Below are 19,005 nucleotides of genomic sequence, written 5' to 3'. Positions count from 1 at the left end.
CTGAGGACATGGAGTTCCTGGGCCTCCTTCACCACCACTCCCTCACCACCCGACACCTGGAGGAAGAACGCCTCATTTTCCACCTCGGAACACTTCAACCCCAGGGTATCAATGTGGACTTCACCAGTTTCCTCATTTCCCCTTCCCCCACCTCACCCCAGTTCCAAACTTCCAGCTCAGCACTGTCCCCATGACTTGTCCTACCTGCCTATCTTCTTTTCCACCTATCCACTCCACCCTCCTCCCTGACCTATCACCTTCATCCCCTCCCCCACTCACCTATTGTACTCTATGCTACTTTCTCCCCACCCCCACCCTCCTCTCCTTTATCTCTCCACCCTTCAGGCTCTCTGGCTGTATTCCTGATGAAGGGCTTTTGCCCGAAACGTCGATTTTACTGCTCCTCGGATGCTGCCTGAACTGCTGTGCTCTTCCAGCACCTTTAATCCAGAATCTGGTTTCCAGCATCTGCAGTCATTGTTTTTACCTAAACAAATAAACTTACCAAGTTAAGGAAGAAAAGCCGGTCATTGAGAGACCAAGTCAACCTTCCCAGAGACTGCCCCCTCCCTGGTTTCATTTCCTTTCAGTTCATCAAACTGAACAGTTAAACCCCAGACTGGGAAAGGAAATAGAAAAGGGGGCGAGAGAAGAGAGTGCCTTACTCACAGATGCTGAACAGCAGAAGGAAGTTGCAATCTGAGGTGAAGATCAATCTTCATTCAGAGAGAGAAGCAGCAGCAACTTTAGAAGCTCATGGTCCAACTTCCGCATTCAGACATTAGGGACCTCTGATTGGTGGGAGGACCAGACCCCTTCCGGTCCTCCGGAGATTCCAATTGGCCTACGATGGATTACGTGACACAATGGCCTTTGGACCAAAAGTAGACAAGTGGTTTGGAGCATGGGATCGTCATCGGCCGGATCTGCAGAAAGTTCCCGCCCCCTTGTGTTGGACGTCACAATGCGGAAGAAGGCGTGTCAAGTTTTTCGACCAAAACATCTGGGCAACATCTGAGAGCAAAGCAATACCTCCCCCTTTCCATTCCTTTGCCTGAGAGAGAGAGAAAAAAAATGAATGGGGAGGGGGCGGGAGTGGGGATGTACAGGGAATGAGCACTTGTGGCAACTGGAGGCGGAGAGTATGAATCTCAGGGAAGGGGTTTCAGACTCACTCTCTCTGTGAAGGCTTTCTGATCCTTATGGCATTTAGAAGGACTGGAACATGAGAAGTTACAGAGATCTGTCTAGTGTTATTAAATGGTTAAACAGTCAATGTGGTATTTGTGGTTCTGTATGATGCGATTATAATTATTTGTTGTAATATTGTGTTGTAGGTATGTCATATACTTCCAATTATGCTGTTATTGAAGGGGCTGGTAAGTGGGCATTGGACAGAGTTTTACAGAGATGTGCAGTACGGAAACAGACCCCTTGGTCTAACTCGTTCATGCTGATCAGTTATTCTGATAAATTGCATCCCATTTGCCAGCACTTGGCACAAATCCCTCTAAACCCTTCCTAATTCATTCACCCAGCCAGATGCCCTTTAAATGTAATTGTACCACCCTCCACTATTTCCTCTGGCAGATTATTCCATGCGTACATAGAGAGTTCATTCATCAGTCTAACAAAGGCAGAGTAGAAACTCTTTCTAAACCTGTTGGTGCGTGATTCAAGATTCAGTATCTTCTGCCTGACCAAAGAGGTTGTAAGAGAGCATTAGCAGGGTGGGAAAGCACTTTGATGATGTTGGCAGCCTTTCTGCAGAAATGAGAAGTGCAGGTGGAGACTGTGGATGATAAGTTGGCTTGTGTGATGGTCTGGGCTGTGCATAAAACCTATAGTTTCTTCCGGTCCTGGGCAGAGCAGTTGCCGTACCAGGCCATTACGCACCCAGATAGAATACTTTCCATGGCGCATCTGTAAAAGTTGGTGAGGGTCGTTATGGACATGCTGAATTTCATAAGCATCCTGAGGGAAAGAGGCATTGTTGTGCTTTCTTGACTGAGATTGCTGCCATCATTATTCCAGATGGTGAGAACACTCAAACAACCTATTGTGGAGTTTGCATTGCTGGCAGAAAGCAGTTTGTGTTCAGCAGCAGCTTAGTTACTCAGGCACTCGACTAAAAGCACAGAAGGCCATGAGGAACCAGAGTGTTTCCAACCAACATTCCAACTGATCAGTCTAAACCTTTGAAGTTTCAAATGAAAACTGGAAGTTCACTTAGCCAAAAAGCTAATGGAGACATCCTGATAAAATGACCAGGAATACTTGGAAACCTGAGAAGGATTCAAGTGAATCCTAGAGAGATGTTGCATGCCTTGGAGTATTCCCAGGAAGTGAATGAAATATTCATGTCAAGATTTGTGGGAGCTCTTGCATGGAAGTAAAGAAATTCGATTTAAATTAAAGGCCATACATGTTATTCTCCTAAATTACTCCAATTAATTGGTCATTTTTCTAGTTAATCACTGGGTATTCAAATTTCTCGTCAGAATTAAAGATCATAACAAAACTGGGTGTCATTGTGGGATTTTGAATCTGTAGTGTGTGCTTAATGAACAATATATCACACTGAATTTTATCATGTTAAGTACTAAGACTTTCTGGAGAGGAAAAATTGGCCCTTGTGTGTTTTGCAATACTTAACCAAGGTCAGTTCAATAGAATAAGCAGACAGGTTGATGCTAGAGTTTGACAGCTGGGGCAAAACATCAAAAATAATGCAAGCCAGAGCACAGCAATTAGGGTTAGAAGGTTAGCCAAAAATAAAAAAAACTGGTTGGAAAGTTTCGTCAGCTTTTTTTAAAAAGAAGTTCACAAAATAAGTGTTGGTTTTGTGAAAAATGAATCTGGGGATTCAGTAACAGAGTATAAAGAAATGGCAGATGAATTGAAAAGAACTTGAATCTGTCTTCACTCAAGAGGATATAAGTAACACCCTAGAACGAGCTGTAAATCAGGAAAGGAATCAGGAATCTCTCTAATCCAGAATCTGGTTTCCAGCATCTGCAGTCATTGTTTTTACTTTGTACAGGTAGTGGTCAGTTGTTGTAGAACAGAGACATGGGAGTGTTCAGGTACATAGTTCTTTGAAAGTTGCATCACTGGTAGACAGGGTGGTCAAGAAGGCATTTAGCACCATTGCCTTCACTGTCCACCCCATTGAGTATAGGAGTTGGGACATCATGCTGAGGTTGTACAGGAAGTTGGTGAGGTGACTTTCAGAGTACTGAGTCCAGTTCTGGTGGCCCTGTTATAGGAAGAATACTATTAGAGAGGGTTCAGTAAAGATTTACAAGGATATTGCCAGGACTGTAGGATTTGCATTATAAGGAGAGGCTGGGACCTTTTTCACTGGAGCACAGGAGGTCATAGTTCCGTGAAAGTGGAGTCTCAGGTGAACATGATAGTGAAGAAGGCATTCAGTATGCTTCCATTTATTGGTCAGAACATTGAGAGGAGTTGGAAGGTCTTATTGTGGCTGTACTAGACCTTGCTTAGACCACTTTTGTTGAGGGGTGACCTCATTGAGAGAAGGTGGCATGATGATTCAGTGGTTAGCACTGCTGCCTCACAGTGCCAGGGACCCGGGTTCGATTCCAGCCTCGGGTGACTGTCCGTGTGGAGTTTGCACATTCTCCCTGTGTCTGTGTGGGTTTCCTCTGGGTGATCTGGTTTCTTCCCGTAATTCAAAGATGTGCAGGCTGGGTGAATTGGTCGTGCTAAATTGTCCATAGTGTTAGGTGCTTTAGTCAGGGATAAATGTAGGTCTGGGTGGATAACTTGTTGGGCCTATTTCCATACTGTAGGGAATCTAATCTAATTTATAGCAAAGGCCAATCCATCCTTACCTGCACACCCCTGGGCACTATGGGTAATTTAGCATGGCCAATCCACCCTAACCTACACCCTAATCTATAAATTACCTTCTCAAGAATGTAATTTAAATGCAGAGCTTTTCTAAGAAAATTGTACTGTTTGCATTTTACCCTGACAAGACAGAGACTTTGGGAGGAGAACAAAAATTGGAATTTCTACTTGAATATTGATGCTCCCATTTATATCTCTCAAAAGGAGATTGTTTGATCCATCAAATTTGTAATGGCTCTTTTGTTGAAGTATTTCCCTGTATCCACATATATCTGGAATAATTTCCTTTTCAAGAATTCAGATATGAAAAACACCCAAGTGGCCAGTGACAAGTAGGCCTATTTCTATTCTTTTTCCACCACCAGGAAGATAGGAAAAACACCCGAGTGGCTAGTGACAAGCACTGCCCTTCAAACCAAAGGGCAATGCTGTGTGATCAAAAAGGTGAAGGGGAGGGTAGGGACTAAATCAAAATAGAGTTGGAGGGAGCTGAAGTGGGGATTTTTTTTTTCCCCTGCAGGGATTCCTGCTACATTTTTTTTCCCCACCACCAGGAAGATAGGAAAAACGCCCCAGTGGCCAGTGACAAGCACTGCCCTTCAAACCAAAGGGCAATGCTATGTGAAGCTCCTCTGTTAATTTTTTTTTCTTTTCTTTTTTTTTCTCTTTTTTCTTCTTTTCCTGTTTATATATTTTTCTTTTTTTTTAACCCCCACACTACCACCTAACTGCGGTAGTGCTTATTTTTTCCCCAGCACCCATGGTGTGTGTGTGCAGGTGTGAGACACAGTGAAAGACACAAAGTGCACGAACCTTTATTCAATTTCCACCACCAGGAAGATAGGAAAAACACCCGAGTGGCCAGTGACAAGCACTGCCCTTCACATCAAGGGGCAATACTATCTCCTGTTTATTTTTTTTAACATATTTTAACCCCCCACACTACCGCAACACTTTTTTTTTCCTTTTTCTTTTCCTTAACCCCACACTACCACCTAACTGCGGTAGTGCTTATTTTTTCCCCAGCACCCATGGTGTGTGTGTGTAGGTGTGAGACACAGTGAAAGACACAAAGTGTACGAATCTTTATTCAATTTCCACCACCAGGAAGATAGGAAAAACACCCGAGTGGCCAGTGACAAGCACTGCCCTTCACATCAAAGGGCAATGCTGTGTGATCAAAACAGTGGAGGGGAGGGGAGGGGAGGGGAGGGGAGGGGAGGGGAGGGGAGGGACTAAATCAAAATAGAGTTGGAGGGAGCTGAAGTGGAGATATGTGGAGACAGATATGACCTGGTTGGTCAATGGGAGGAAGAAATCTAGTTGATGGCAGGGAGGTAGAGTGCTGGGAAGGGAGTTGGGGGATGGGAAGGGCGGTTATTTGAAATTGGAGAACTAAATGTTGAGTCCTCTGAGCTGTAGACTGCCTGGGTGGAAGATGTGGTGTTGTTCCTCCAATTTGTGGTTTGGTTCGTTGTGGAAGTGGTCCAGAAAGGGAGTGGGAAGGGAATTAAAATGGATGGTGACTGGGAGGTCCAATCGGCCTTTGCGGATCCTGCTGTGATGCTCTGTGAACCGTTCCCCAAGTTTACGATCTGTCTCCCTAATGTAGAGAAGACCACAGTTAGCAAATACAGTACCCCCATGTGAAGTTATAGCCTTTGCTGTTGAAAGAAAAAGCAGAAAGGAGGTGTATTGTTTAAATGGTGATATTTGGATGTGGACAAAGTGAAGACTGGAAACCAGAGTCAAAAAGTGTGGTGCTGGAAAAGCACAGCAGGTCCAGCAGCATCCTAGGAGCAGGAGAGTCAAAGTTTCTGGCACGAGCCCTTCATCAGGAACGATGTGTGGATGTACGAAGGGGTGTCAGTGTCCTTCTGTGCCAGTTGTCAGGTAGGTGCAGTAGGCAATGAGCAAGGCAAGTGGTATATTAGCAAGAGGAATTGAGTTCAGAAGTGGGGATGTCTTCCTGCAGTTAGGGGGTCATTGAATATATTCAAGGCTGATATAATCTGATTTTTGAACAACAAAGAAGTGGATGTTTATGGGGAAAGGCAAGAAAATGGTTTTAAGACCAGTATAGTTACAGAGTCAAACCCTTTTGCACCCTCTCCAAAGCATCCACATCCTTTTGGAAATCTAGCGACCGGAATTGTACGCAGTATTCCAAATGTGGCTGAACCAAAATCTTACACTACGTGACCTGCGAACTCTTGTACTCGATACTCCGTCCAATGATGGAAAGCATGCTGTATGCCACCTTAACCTGTTCTTTTTTCCACAACAAAGACTACAACTTCACACTGTGATACTGCATTTGCCATGTGTCTCCAATTGAGACACAGATGTGGACCAACATTTCCTGACTCTGTCCCCTCCCTGGATACACCACCTTCCTTTTCAGTTGCTGCAAGTCAACAATTGAACCCCAGAATGAGACATAAATGGAAAAGGGGGTGAGAAAAGAGAGTGCCATACCCACAGATGGTGGATAGAGGAAGGAAGTTGTTGTCTGGGGTGGAGATCAATCTTCATTCAGAGAGAGAGGAGGAGCAGCAGCTTAAGAAGTTCATGATCCACCTTCCACATTCAGTCAATAGGGGGGCTCTGATTGGCAGGAGGACCAGGCTCCTCGCGGTCCTCCCTGGCTTCTCATCGGTCCATTCACACCATTTCTGCAGACAGCGAAGAGAATGGTAAATCTTTACTGAACCCTCTCTAATAGAATTCTTCCTATTATAGGGCCACTAGAACTGTTCTCAGTACTCTAAAACTGGCCTCACCAACATCCTGTACAACCTAAACATGATGTCACATCTCCTTTACTCAAATGGTGTGAACAATTAAGGTAAGTTTGCTGAATGCCTTCTTAGGTAAAAACAATGACTGCAGATGCTGAAAACCAAATACTGGATTAGTGGTGCTGGAAGAGCACAGCAGTTCAGGCAGCATCCAAGTAGCTTCGAAATCGACATTTCGGGCAAAAGCCCTTCATCAGGAATAAAGGCAGTGAGCCTGAAGCGTGGAGAGATAAGCTAGAGGAGGGTGGGGGTGGGGAGAGAGTAGCATAGAGTACAATGGGTGAGTGGGGGAGGAGATGAAGGTGATAGGTCAAGGAGGAGAGGGTGGAGTGGATAGGTGGAAAAGAAGATAGGCAGGTCGGACAAGTCAAGGAGACAGTTACTGAGCTGGAAGTTTGAAACTAGGATGAGGTGGGGGGAGGGGAAATGAGGAAACTATTGAAGTCCACATTGATGCCCTGGGGTTGAAGTGTTCCGAGGCGGAAGATGAGGCGTTCTTCCTCCAGGCGTCTGGTGGTGAGGGAGCAGCAGTGAAGGAGGCCCAGGACCTCCATGTCCTCGGCAGAGTGGGAGGGGGAGTTGAAATGTTGGGCCACGGGGCGGTTTGGTTGATTGGTGCGGGTGTCTCGGAGATGTTCCCTAAAGCGCTCTGCTAGGAGGCGCCCAGTCTCCCCAATGTAGAGGAGACCACATCGGGAGCAACGGATCCAATAAATGATATTAGTGGATGTGCAGGTGAAACTTTGATGGATGTGGAAGGCTCCTTTAGGGCCTTGGATAGAGGTGAGGGAGGAGGTGTGGGCACAGGTTTTACAGTTCCTGCGGTGGCAGGGGAAAGTGCCAGAATGGGAGGGTGGGTCGTAGGGGGGTGTGTGGACCTGACCAGGTAGTCACGGAGGGAACGGTCTTTGCGGAAGGCGGAAAGGGGTGGGGAGGGAAATATATCCCTGGTGGTGGGGTCTTTTTGGAGGTGGCGGAAATGTCGGCGGATGATTTGGTTGATGCGAAGGTTTGTAGGGTGGAAGGTGAGCACCGGGGCGTTCTGTCCTTGTTATGGTTGGAGGGGTGGGGTCTGAGGGCGGAGGTGCGGGATGTGGACGAGATGCGTTGGAGGGCACCTTTAACCACGTGGGAAGGGAAATTGCGGTCTCTAAAGAAGGAGGCCATCTGGTGTGTCCTATGGTGGAACTGGTCCTCCTGGGAGCAGATACGGCGGAGGCGGAGAAATTGGGAATACGGGATGGCATTTTTGCAAGAGATAGAGTGGGAAGAGGTGTAATCCAGGTAGCTATGGGAGTCGGTGGGTTTGTAAAAAATGTCAGTGTCAAGTCAGTCGTCACTAATGGAGATGGAGAGGTCCAGGAAGGGGAGCGAGATGTCAGAGATAGTCCAGGTAAATTTAAGGTCAGGGTGGAATGTGTTGGTGAAGTTGATGAATTGCTCAACCTCCTCGCGGGAGCATGAGGTGGTTCCAATGCAGTCATCAATGTAGCGGAGGAAGAGGTGGGGAGTGGTGCAGGTGTAATTACGGAAGATCAACTGCTCTACATAGCCAACAAAGAGACAGGCATAGCTGGGGCCCATACGTGTGCCCATGGCTACGCCTTTGGTCTGGAGGAAGTGGGAGGATTCAAAGGAGAAATTGTTAAGCGTGAGGACCAGTTCGGCCAAACGAATGAGAGTGTCAGTGGAAGGGTACTGTTGGGGACGTCTGGAGAGGAAAAAACGGAGGGCTTAGAGGCCCTGGTCATGGCAAATGGAGGTGTAGAGGGATTGGATATCCATGGTGAAGATAAGGCGTTGGGGGCCGGGGAAACGGAAGTCTTGGAGGAGGTGGACGGCGTGGGTGGTGTCTCGAACGTATGTGGGGAGTTCCTGGACTAGTGGGGATAGGACAGTGTCAAGGTAGGTTGAGATGAGTTCATTGGGGCAGGGGCATGCTGAGACAATGGGTTGGCCAGGGTGGTCAGGCTTGTGGATCTTGGGAAGGAGGTAGAACCGGGCAGTGCGGGGTTCCCGGACTATGAGGTTGGAATGCCTTCTTAGCCAACCTCCCAACCTGTGATGCAACTTTCAATGAACTATGTGCCTGAACCTCCCCATATCCCTTTGTTCTACAACACAACCCAGGGCCCTAAATTAACTGTACAAGTCCTGCCTGCACTTATTTTAGCAAAATACAACCCCTTGCTTTTATCTATACCTTGCTCATACACATGCTCTCTCTCAGACACACCCCCCCCCAACACTCTCCCTCTCACAGGCTTATACTCCATCACACTCACTTTACCACACTCTTACACCCACTTCCACATATAAGGACGGGGTGAATTTGCGTTTGCAGAATTATATTTGCAGATACATTCAATTTTGCTCAAAAAGCGCACAAACTGCAGGCAGTCAATCCATAATATTTTATGTTGCACTATACTGTGATCTTTTGCTATAACATCTGTCTTATGATCCTGCAGCACTCCGAAAGCTAGTGCTTCCAAATAAACTTGTTGGACTATAACCTGATGTTGTGTGATTTTTAATTTTGTCCAACCAACACCAGCACCTTCACCTCTTCTTTAGTAAACACAGCCCGTACCTCCCCGTGCTGCCAGTAAGCTGCTGATGAAACGATGCAGTACCTGCACTCCTGAAAAATTTACAATTTCTAACGAAACTATCTACTCATTCACTGCTCCATCTGATCCACGACATTGGAAACATAGTGCAGGAAGCTGAAAGAAATGAGCAGCTTTAAAACAAAAATGTCTTGGAGTCTGAGTCCGGCAGTAAGTTCAGGTAACCTTTATTGCGACCAAACTTTGTTACAGCTTCAGATCCCCCCCAGCAAAAGGTGTAGAAAAAGCAACTGTCAAAGCGCGCACACACCCACCTCACTTTCTTTACTATTGGTCAGCACAGAGTTGTCCCTTTATAATTGGATCCTTTGTGCAGCCATAACCTGGAGGAAGTACTGCCTCGCTCAGCAATTTCAACCCATACCTTGTCTAAGCAAGTTTCTCCCTGCGCATTTGCAGGTGGGGTGTGGGGCAGTGTAGAGTCAACCACTGCAAGACCAGGTAAAGGATGCAGCTGGGTTGACTGAGTGAATCCTTTCTCACAATGGCAGTTTCCTTCCCTAAAAGGGACATGAGTGAATCAGAGGGGGGGGTTTCTCCCACCACCACCCCCTACCTGCCCAGAAAATGGTTTCATTGTTACATTCTGAACTCCAGACTTCTGACCAAATTCAAACCTGGGGCTCCCTGGAAATGAGTTGATAGTCCAGTTGATTGTGGCACTCGGCCGTGCCTCCTTCAGTTTCCCTGCAATGGCACATGAACCCGCTGGTGCCTCCGCAGGTGAGAGGACTGGGTAAAGCCCTTCCCGCACTCAGGGCAGCTAAAGGGCCTCTCCCCCGTGTGGACACGCCGGTGCCTCAACAGTGCAGAGGTCTGGGTAAATCCCTTCCTGCACTCAGGGCAGCTGAAGGGCCTCTCCCCTGAGTGGACCCGCTGGTGTGTCAGCAGGGCAAAGGCCTGCGTAAAGCCCTTCCCGCACTCAGGGCAGCTAAAGGGCCTCTCCCCCGTGTGGACTCGCCAGTGTATCAGCAGGGTGGAGGCCTGGGTAAAGCCCTTCGCGCACTTGGGACAGCTGAAAGGCCTCTCCCCGGTGTGTACCCGCTGGTGGGTCAGGAGGGCGGAGGAATTGCTGAAGGCCTTCCCGCACTCGGGGCAGGGGAATGGCCTCTCCCCCGTGTGTACACGCTGGTGCCTTAGCAGGGCAGAAGAATTGCTGAAGGCCTTCCCGCACTCGGGGCAGCTGAAGGGCCTCTCACCCGTGTGGATCCGCCGGTGGGCCAGCAGGTGGGATGAATTGCTGAAGCCCTTCCCGCACTCGGGGCAGGAGAAGGGCCTCTCCCCGGTGTGACTGCGCCGATGAGTCTCCAGGACAGACGGGGCACAGAAGCCTTTCCCGCAGTCGCCACACTTCCACGGTTTCTCCACGGGGCAGGATTCCTCAGGTTTCTCCATGGCCGAAGCTTCAGCCACACACGAACACGTGTAGAATCCCTCCCTGGCGTGAATTCCTCATTTCAGGCTGTATAACCGTTTCAGGCTCCACTCAGCGCGCTGCAACAGTGGGGTCTCTCATCCAGTCCCACTGATGCTGAAATCGTACTGAAACAGGAACCAAAAAGCTTTGCTCCTTCTCACTGAATCATAGTTGAAAACCGTTGTGGTCCTGATGGATTGAGTGACTGTCAGACATTGACATGGAGAGCCAGAGTCAAAGTGCGGCGCTGGAAAAGCACAGCAGGTCAGGCAGCATCCGAGGAGCAGGAGAGTCTACTTTACAGGCCTTAGCCCTTAATCTGTTGGTTTTTGAAATTTCCGTCTTAAGATCTTCAAATATTCTGTAAAAAGAGACTATAAAAGTTAATATCAGTCCAGGGTATAAAAGAAAAGATAAAGTAAAAACAGAAAAGAGATCTACTCCACTTCCTTCCCAATCTCTATCCTTCCATCCCTCCTGGGTAATTAAGACAAATACCTGAGTTTGCAGAGTCTGCTCCCTCCCTTGATTCACTCTAGTTGCTTCAAGTGAACAGATTTCACCCCACCTTTCCCTCTCTCTCCCAGGATGAAGAGTTGCCCGAAGGGACCGACCAGATATCCCAATCTAGTCCCACCTGCCAGTACGTGGCCCATATCCCCCCCCCCCGCAGTTGCCTTTTAAATGTTGCAATAGTATCAGCCTTCACCACTTCCTCTGGCAGCTCATTCCTTACACGTACCACCACGTGTGAAAACGTTGCCCCTTACGTCTCTTTTATATCTTTTCCCTCTCACTCTAAACTTATGCCCTCTAGTTCTGGACTCCCCAACCCCAGGGAAAAGACTTTGCCTATTTATCCTATCCACGCCCCTTATGATTTTATAAACCTCTATAAGGTCACCCCTCAGCCTCCGACACTCCAGGGAACAGTCCTTGCCTATTCATCCTCTCCCTGTAGCTCAAATCCTCTAACCCAGGCAACATCCTTCCAAGTTTTACATCTTTCCGATAGGAAGGAGACCAGAATTGCACGCAATATTCCATCAGTGCCTAACCAATGTCCTGTACAGCCTCAACATGACCTCCCAACCCCTGTACTTGATATTCTGACCAATAAAGGAAAGCATACCAAACGCCTTCTTAACTATCCTATCTACCTGCGACTCCACTTTCAAGGAGCTATGAACCTGTATTCCAAGGTCTCTTTGTTCAGCAACACTCCCTAGGACCTTACCATTAAGTGTGTAAGTCCTGCTAAGATTTGCTTTCCCAAAAAGCAGCATCTCACGTGTATCTAAATTAAACTCCATTTGCCACTTGTCAGCCCATTGGCTCATCTGATCAAGATCCCATCATAATCGGAGGTAACCTTCTTTGCTATCCACTACACCTCCAATTTTGGTGTCATTAGCAAACTTACTAACTATACCTAGTTAGTATAGTATTTTGGGTGGCACAGTGGTTAGTACTGCTGCCTCACAGCGCCAGAGACCCTGGGGTCAATTCCCATCTCAGGCGACTGTCTGTGTGGAGTTTGCACATTCACCCCGTGTCTGCATGGGTTTCCTCCGGGTGCTCCGGTTTCCTCCCACAATCCAAAACTGTGCAGGTTAGGTGAATTGGCCATGCTAAATTGCCCGTAGTGTTAGGTGAGGGGTAAATGTAGGGGAATGGGTCAGTGTGGACTTGTTGGGCCGAAGGGCCTGTTTCCACACTGTAAGTAATCTAATCTAATCATACCTCTTCTGCTCACATCCAAATCATTTATATAAATGATAAAAAGTAGTGGGCCCATTATCAAAATGGAATTTACAAAATATATTATGTATTGACTGCCAACAGATTGTGCCAGTTTTTGAGCAAAAGTAGAATGTATCTGCAAACATCATGCTGCAAGTACAAAATCACCCCCATGGACTAGCATGCGTGTGTGCGCGTGCGCATGAGAGGGGGGAAAGGTCTATTTCCTTGCTTTATATCTCTATGTCTATTTGATAACTTTTCACTACCCTGTGATCAGTGCTTTGATTAGCAGTGCCAACCTTCTACCTTTACCTAGCTTCCCATTTGACTCTCCCCTCAATATTCAGGATCCAATCCTTGTCATCCTGAAGCTATGTCTCTGTAAGGAGTTTCAGATCATAATTTTATTCTCTTCAATGTGTGCAGTCAATTCATTCACTTTCGTTTCAATGCAGCGCACATTCAGACACAGTTTTTAGTTTCAATTTTTGTGATCTTTAGAATCCAGTTTTGATTGCTGGTATATTGACTCTCCTTGTCCCTTTCTATCATACTCTGATGTTCATTTTCCACATCACCACATTGCTCACTGGCCTTGATTTGGATGGCCAGGCTAAATTGCCCACAGTGTCCAGGCATGTGCAGGTTAGGTAGGTTAGCCATGGGAAATGCAGGGTTATATTTTCATATTAATAGAAGCAGGAGTAGGCCACTTGGCCCGTCCAGTCTGCTCCACCATTCATTAAGATCATGGCTGATCTATCCATCATCTCAGCTCCTCCTCCCTGCATTGTCCCAACTACCCTTAATTCCCCAATCATGCAAAAACTGATCCAATTGTGCCTTGAATATACTTCATGAAGCTGCCTCTACTGCTTCCTTGGGCAGAGAATTCCATAGATTCACTAGTCTCCAGGAAAAGCAATTCCTCCTCATCTCTGTCCTAAATCTACTCCCCCTAATCTTGAGGCCTGGTCTAATCCACCAGCAGAAATGACTGAATAGGGTAGTGCGTCATCCCCACAGTGCAATGAATTCCCACTTTCCACCAAAATCCTGGATGTACTCATTCAGTTGCTGCCTCACAAATGAGAGATTTCATTGCAACTTATTCTGCTCCCAGTAGGGGCAAAACATCTTGGAAAGCTGCTCTCAAAGTCCAGTCTTCACAACCACACTTCTGCTTTCACCAAAGACAATAGAGTCTTACATCGTGGAAACAAGCTGTTAGTCCGAGTCGTTGTACTGACCAGATATCCCAAATTATTGAGTTCATTTTGCCAGCATTTGGCCCATATCCCTCTATTCTTTTAAATATTGTCATTGTACCAGCCTCCACCACTTCCTCTGGCAGCTCTTTCCAGACGTGCGTTACCTCTCAGGTCCCTTTCCCTACTCTCCTTAAACCTATCCCCCTCTCATTCTGGACTCCCCTACCCTGTGGAAAAGACCTTGGGTATTTAGCCTATCCATGCCCCTTGTAAACTTTGATAAGGTTGTTAAAGTACAGATTTGAGATGACCCAGGGAATCCCTTGTGAATTCAACCTGTAAGTCCCTCTTGGTTCGTCCTGGAGATTGTACTCTTTGGGAGTCTGGAATAAAAGAAACCTGTTACAGACAGTTTAGTTTAATTTTAGTCATTTACCAATAGCATCACTGATACAACATAACACTGATACTGAGAAGCTAAACTAACTGGGTTCTATTAACTCGGGAGAGTAGGATATCAGCTCTTCAAGACCCCTGGCATGCTACTTTGCTGTACTGTCTCAAACAAAAAAGTTTACAAAAAACAGATAACAGTAGAAGACAATAATTCATAAGGAAGAAAAGTGAATTGACAGATCTGCATGCGCTTGACTGATCACTCCTACAGGCCTTGAGCTATACGTCAGGTGGGAAAAACAAATCCAGCCGAGTTATGCATCTGCTGATAAGTTCCTATTAAGAAGTACCAGTCTAAATTAAGTGGGAGATGGCATAAGGTAACCTTAGCTCACTTATCTGATACAATTGTTTTACAAAATGGTGTCTTAGCAAGGAGGGCAAACTTTTGGCTATAAAATGGCTTCCCGACATACTGTGTCAGAATCTCTTCAATGTTAGGTTTAGAATAATTTTAAGCTGGGAGCAGACTCCTGCTTTTTATCTTAAGCACGGAATCATTTTGTACCCGGAGGCTGAAATGTTACTGTAAAGTTGCACTTAAACTGATTCATTAGTCTCAAATTAAACATGTCTTCTTTTCAGGGTTGTGGTTCAAATTCAAATAAGACAGAAGCTCTGATTAGTTAGAATTGACAGTGGGGCAGTCTGTAGAGTAGTGTGCAGGCACCAGCACAGAAACAGACCCTTCGGCCCAACTCATCTATGTTGATCAGATATCCAAAATTAATCTAGTTCCATTTGCTAGGATTTGGCCCATATCCTCTAAACCCTTCCTATTCATGGACCTATCCCGATGCCATTTAAATGTGACCATTGTACCAACCTCCACCACTTCCTCTGGCAGCTCATTCCATCACACACCACCATCCGTGTGAAAACATAGCCCCTCAGGTCCCTTTCCCCTTAAACCTCACCTTAAACCTATGCCCCTCAAGTTCGGACACCCCCAACCTGGGAAAAAGACTTTGGGTATTCACCCGATTCATGCCCCTTAAAACTTCGATAAGGTCACCCCTCAGCCTCCAATACTCCAGGGAAAATTATCCCTGGCCAATTCAGCCTCTCCCTGTAACACAAACCCTCCAACATGATCTCCCAACTCCGATTCTCAATGCTCTGATCAATGAAGGAAAGCATAGGAAATGCCTTCTTCACTGTCCTATCTCCCTGCGACTCCACTTTCAAGGAACTATGAACCTGCACTCCAATGTCTCTTTGTTCCGCAACACTCCCCTTAACTGTATCGGTCCTGCCTGGATTGCTGGATCAAAATGCAAACCTCACATATCTCTAAATTAAACTCCATCTGCCAGTCCTCGGCCCACTTGCCCATCCAATCAATTCTAATTTAGAGTGAACTCTCTTTCCTCTCTTATTCCCTGGAAGCTGAAAATCTCCATCCAACACACTCCCCCTCCATTCTCACTTTGTTGAACCTAATCCCTGCTGTACCTCATCCTGAAGGGTCTAGTTCATGCTGATTAACAGGCCACACTGAGGGGATCTAATTGAAACATACAAAATCTGAACGGCCTAGACAGGGTGGATGTTGAAAAGATGCTTCCATTGGTAGGAGAGACTAGGACCCGAGGGCATAGCCTTAGAGTAAAGGGAAGACCTTTCAGAACGGAGATAAGGATGAACTTCTTCAGGTAGAGAGTGGTGAATCCGTGGAATCCATTGCCAACAAATGCTGTGCAGGCCAGGTCACTGAGGATATTTAAGACTGAGGTAGATAGGTTCTTGAGTATCAAGGAGATTGGGGGTTATGGGAGAAAGCTGGAGAACGGGTTTGAGAAACTGATCAGCCACGACCAAATAGTAAGAGCAGACCTGATGGGCTGAATGGCCTAATTTCTGCTCCTATGTCTTATGGTCTCTTGCTGTCCTGGACACAGTAGGAGAATTGGGAGCAGGAGTAGGTCATTTGGTCTTTCAAGCCTGCACCAGCACTGAGATATGAATATACTTACATCCCGGTGGATGGCTGAGACTTTTTCACTGGAGCACAGGAGGTTGAGAGGTGACCCGAAACAAGTTTAAAAAACCATGAGGAGTATAGATGAGGGGAATGGCAGGTGCTGTTTCCTTAGGGTGGGGGTTTAAAGATTAGGGAGCAAATTCTTAAGATGAGAGGAGAAAGATTTTAAAAAGATTTCAAAATATATTTTAAAAAAAAGAGATGAGCTTTTTTTTGAGACTGGTGTGTGTGGAATGAATGTCCAGAGGAAGTGGTGGATGCAGGTACAGTTACAACTCTTAAAAAACATTTGGATAAGTACATGAATAGGAAAGATTTAGAGGGACATTGGCCATAAATTGTCAGGTGGGACAAGTTTGGTTTGAGAACAAGTCAGCATGGACTAGTTGGACTGAAGGGTCTGTTTCTGTGCTGTATAACTCTACTTGTTTTATACTGGTCTTAAAACTATTTTCTCGCTTTCCCCCATAACCACTCATTTATTTGTTGTTCAAAAATCAGATGAATTCAACCTTGAATACATTCAATGACCGCCTAACTGCAGGAAGTCATCCCCACTTCTGAACTCAATTCCTCTTGCTAGTATACCACTTGCCTTGCTCATTGCTAGCTGCACCTGTCTGACAACTGGCAGTGACTGGTGTAGAAGGACGCTGATGCCCCTTTGTACATCCACACATCATTCCTGAACAAGGACCCATGCCCGAAATGTCAACTTTCCTGCTCCTCAGATGCTGCTTGACCTGCTATGCTTTTCCACTGCCACACTTTTTGACTCTGATCTCCAGCATTTGCAGTTCTCACTTTCTCCTCATCCCAATATATCACCATTTAAACAATACAGCTCTATCCTGCTTTTTTTCACATCAAAGGCTGTACCTGCATATTTGTGGTACTGCATTTGCCATGTGTTTGCCAATTGTGGTCTTATCTACATGGGGGAGACCAAGCCTAAACTTGGAAATGGTTCGCTGAGCATCGCAGCTAGGTCGACAGAGGCTGACCAGACCTCCCAGTCACCACCCATTTTATTTCCCTTTCCCACTCCCTTTCTGACATGCCTTGTCCATTGCCACAATGAACCAAACCGCAAATTGGAGGAACAACACTTCATCTTCCACCTGTGCAGCCTACAGCACAGAGAACTCAACTTCGATTTCTCCAATTTCAAATAACCTCCCTTCCAATCTCCTGACTCCCTTCCCAGGCCCTCCGCCCTCCTCCTCCCTTCCATTTCTCCCTGCCACCAACCATATTCTTTCATCCCACTGACCAACCAGGTCATGCCCTCTACATGTCTTCACTTATCCCCACTTCACCACCCTGCCCCCAGCACCCCCTTTACCTGCAGCTCCCTGACATACACACACCCCAGTCCTGAAGAAGGGTTACACCCAAAAAGTTTACTTCTGCACCTCCTGATGCTGCCTGGCTTGCTGTGTTCTTCCAGCCTCCTTCCTGTCTATTTTGCCAATTGCGACATAGACATGGTTCAACTTATCCAGAATCTGTCCCTTCCCAGGATTCACTCCCTTTCCTGTCTGTTGCTGAAGCCCAAAATTTAAAAAAATGAAAAGGGGGTGAGAAAAATAGAGTGCCGTACTCACAGATGTTGGACAGAGGTAGGAAGTTGTTGGCTGGGGTGAAGTTCAATCTTGATTCAAAAAGAGAGGAACAGCAGCTTCAGAAGCTCATGGTCAAACTTCCGCATTCAGAGAATGGGGCATTCTGATTGGAAGGAGGACCAGACTCCTTCCGGTCCTCCACGTCTTCCTATTGGCCCATCAGAAGAGGGTCGCGCGCCTTCTCTGCGACAATGAGGAGTTTGTGCAGTGATTTGCTGACACCGGCAAACATGCGCAGTGCCTTACCGCCGAGCACGCGCACTATGCTCTGCGGATATGCGGCCGATATTGACTGAGTCCAAATGTCTATTTGGAGGGAAAAAAAAGGGCAGAGCTACAATTTTTACTTCTCCCTGTGATTCGACATTTTATTCCTTTTGCACTTTGTCTGGCTGCTCAACCTTTGTATGTCTTTTCCCCATGGTAGGGAGGTTGAGTCCAAAATTAGAGGGAATAGGTTTAGGGTGAGAGGGGAAAGATTTAAGAGGGATTCAAGGGCAACTTTTTCACACAGAGGGTGGTGTATGTATGGAATGAGCTGCCAGAGGAAGTGGTGGAGACTGGTACAATTATAACATTTAAAAGACATCTGGATAGGTGTATGAATAGGAAGGGTTTAGAGGGATATGGGCCAAATGCTGGCAAATGAGTCACTAGATTAATTTAGAATATCTGGTCAGCCTGGACTGATGGGTTTGTTTCTGTGCTTTACAGCTGTTTCTACATAGTCAGAACCAATTTTACAAGACTACGAATAGGCCAGTCACTCCTTAAAGTCGAGAGTGCGCTTATGGAAAAGCATAGCAGGTCAGGCAGCATCCAAGGAGCAGAAGAATCAACATTTCAGGAATGAGGGTTGTGAGCCGAGGGACTGGAGAGATAAATGGGAGGGTGGTGGTGGTGGTGGTGGTGGTGGTGGTGGTGGTGGTGGTGGGGCTGGGGGCAACATAGCTGAGAGTACGATAGGTAGACCGAGATGGAGTAATGGTGATAGGTCGGAAAGCAGGGTGGGGCAGATAGGTGGGAAGGAAGATGGTCAGGCAGGACAGTTCATGAGGGCAGTGTCGAGTTGTAAGGTTGTAACTGGGATAAGGTGGGGGAAGGGGAAATGAGGAAATTCCCCCTCCCTCCCTCCCTCCCCCCACCACCTTATCCCCATTCCAAACCTCCAACTCAGGTTACAAGTGTATCACTCTAAACTCTACTCCCACCTGAATGTCCTCAGACAATCATATTTTCAATCTGTCCTTCCC

The 19,005-nt window shown here is 46.6% G+C and overlaps 2 protein-coding genes across 5 annotated transcripts in view; both read right to left on the bottom strand.

Moving 5' to 3' along the window:
* The window catches only part of LOC140460918 (uncharacterized), a 35,676-nt gene extending 34,746 nt beyond the window's left edge, over positions 1-930 (bottom strand). For 3 of the 4 annotated variants that reach the window (XR_011954391.1, XM_072555643.1, XM_072555640.1), the window contains exon 1: positions 670-930. The gene's annotated coding sequence lies outside the window, so the exon portion shown is untranslated. Of the gene's footprint in view, positions 1-665 lie in introns of all 4 variants that reach the window. The other variant, XM_072555642.1, reaches the window with a different exon arrangement.
* Positions 1-19,005, bottom strand: part of LOC140460045 (uncharacterized) — a 911,064-nt gene that overhangs the window by 37,381 nt on the left and 854,678 nt on the right. Inside the window, exons 3-4 of the mRNA XM_072554452.1 lie at positions 10,005-10,589; positions 3,936-3,999 (exon numbers count right to left, since the gene is read on the bottom strand). Of these exons, the coding sequence (XP_072410553.1) occupies positions 3,936-3,999; positions 10,005-10,589 (649 nt within the window). The remainder of the gene's footprint in view (positions 1-3,935; positions 4,000-10,004; positions 10,590-19,005) is intronic.

Source organism: Chiloscyllium punctatum, chromosome 36 (assembly GCF_047496795.1).
Source record: "Chiloscyllium punctatum isolate Juve2018m chromosome 36, sChiPun1.3, whole genome shotgun sequence".
Taxonomy (NCBI): Eukaryota; Metazoa; Chordata; class Chondrichthyes; order Orectolobiformes; family Hemiscylliidae; genus Chiloscyllium; species Chiloscyllium punctatum.
Note: the sequence above shows the minus strand (reverse complement) of the source record. Positions and strands in the feature narration are given on the sequence as shown.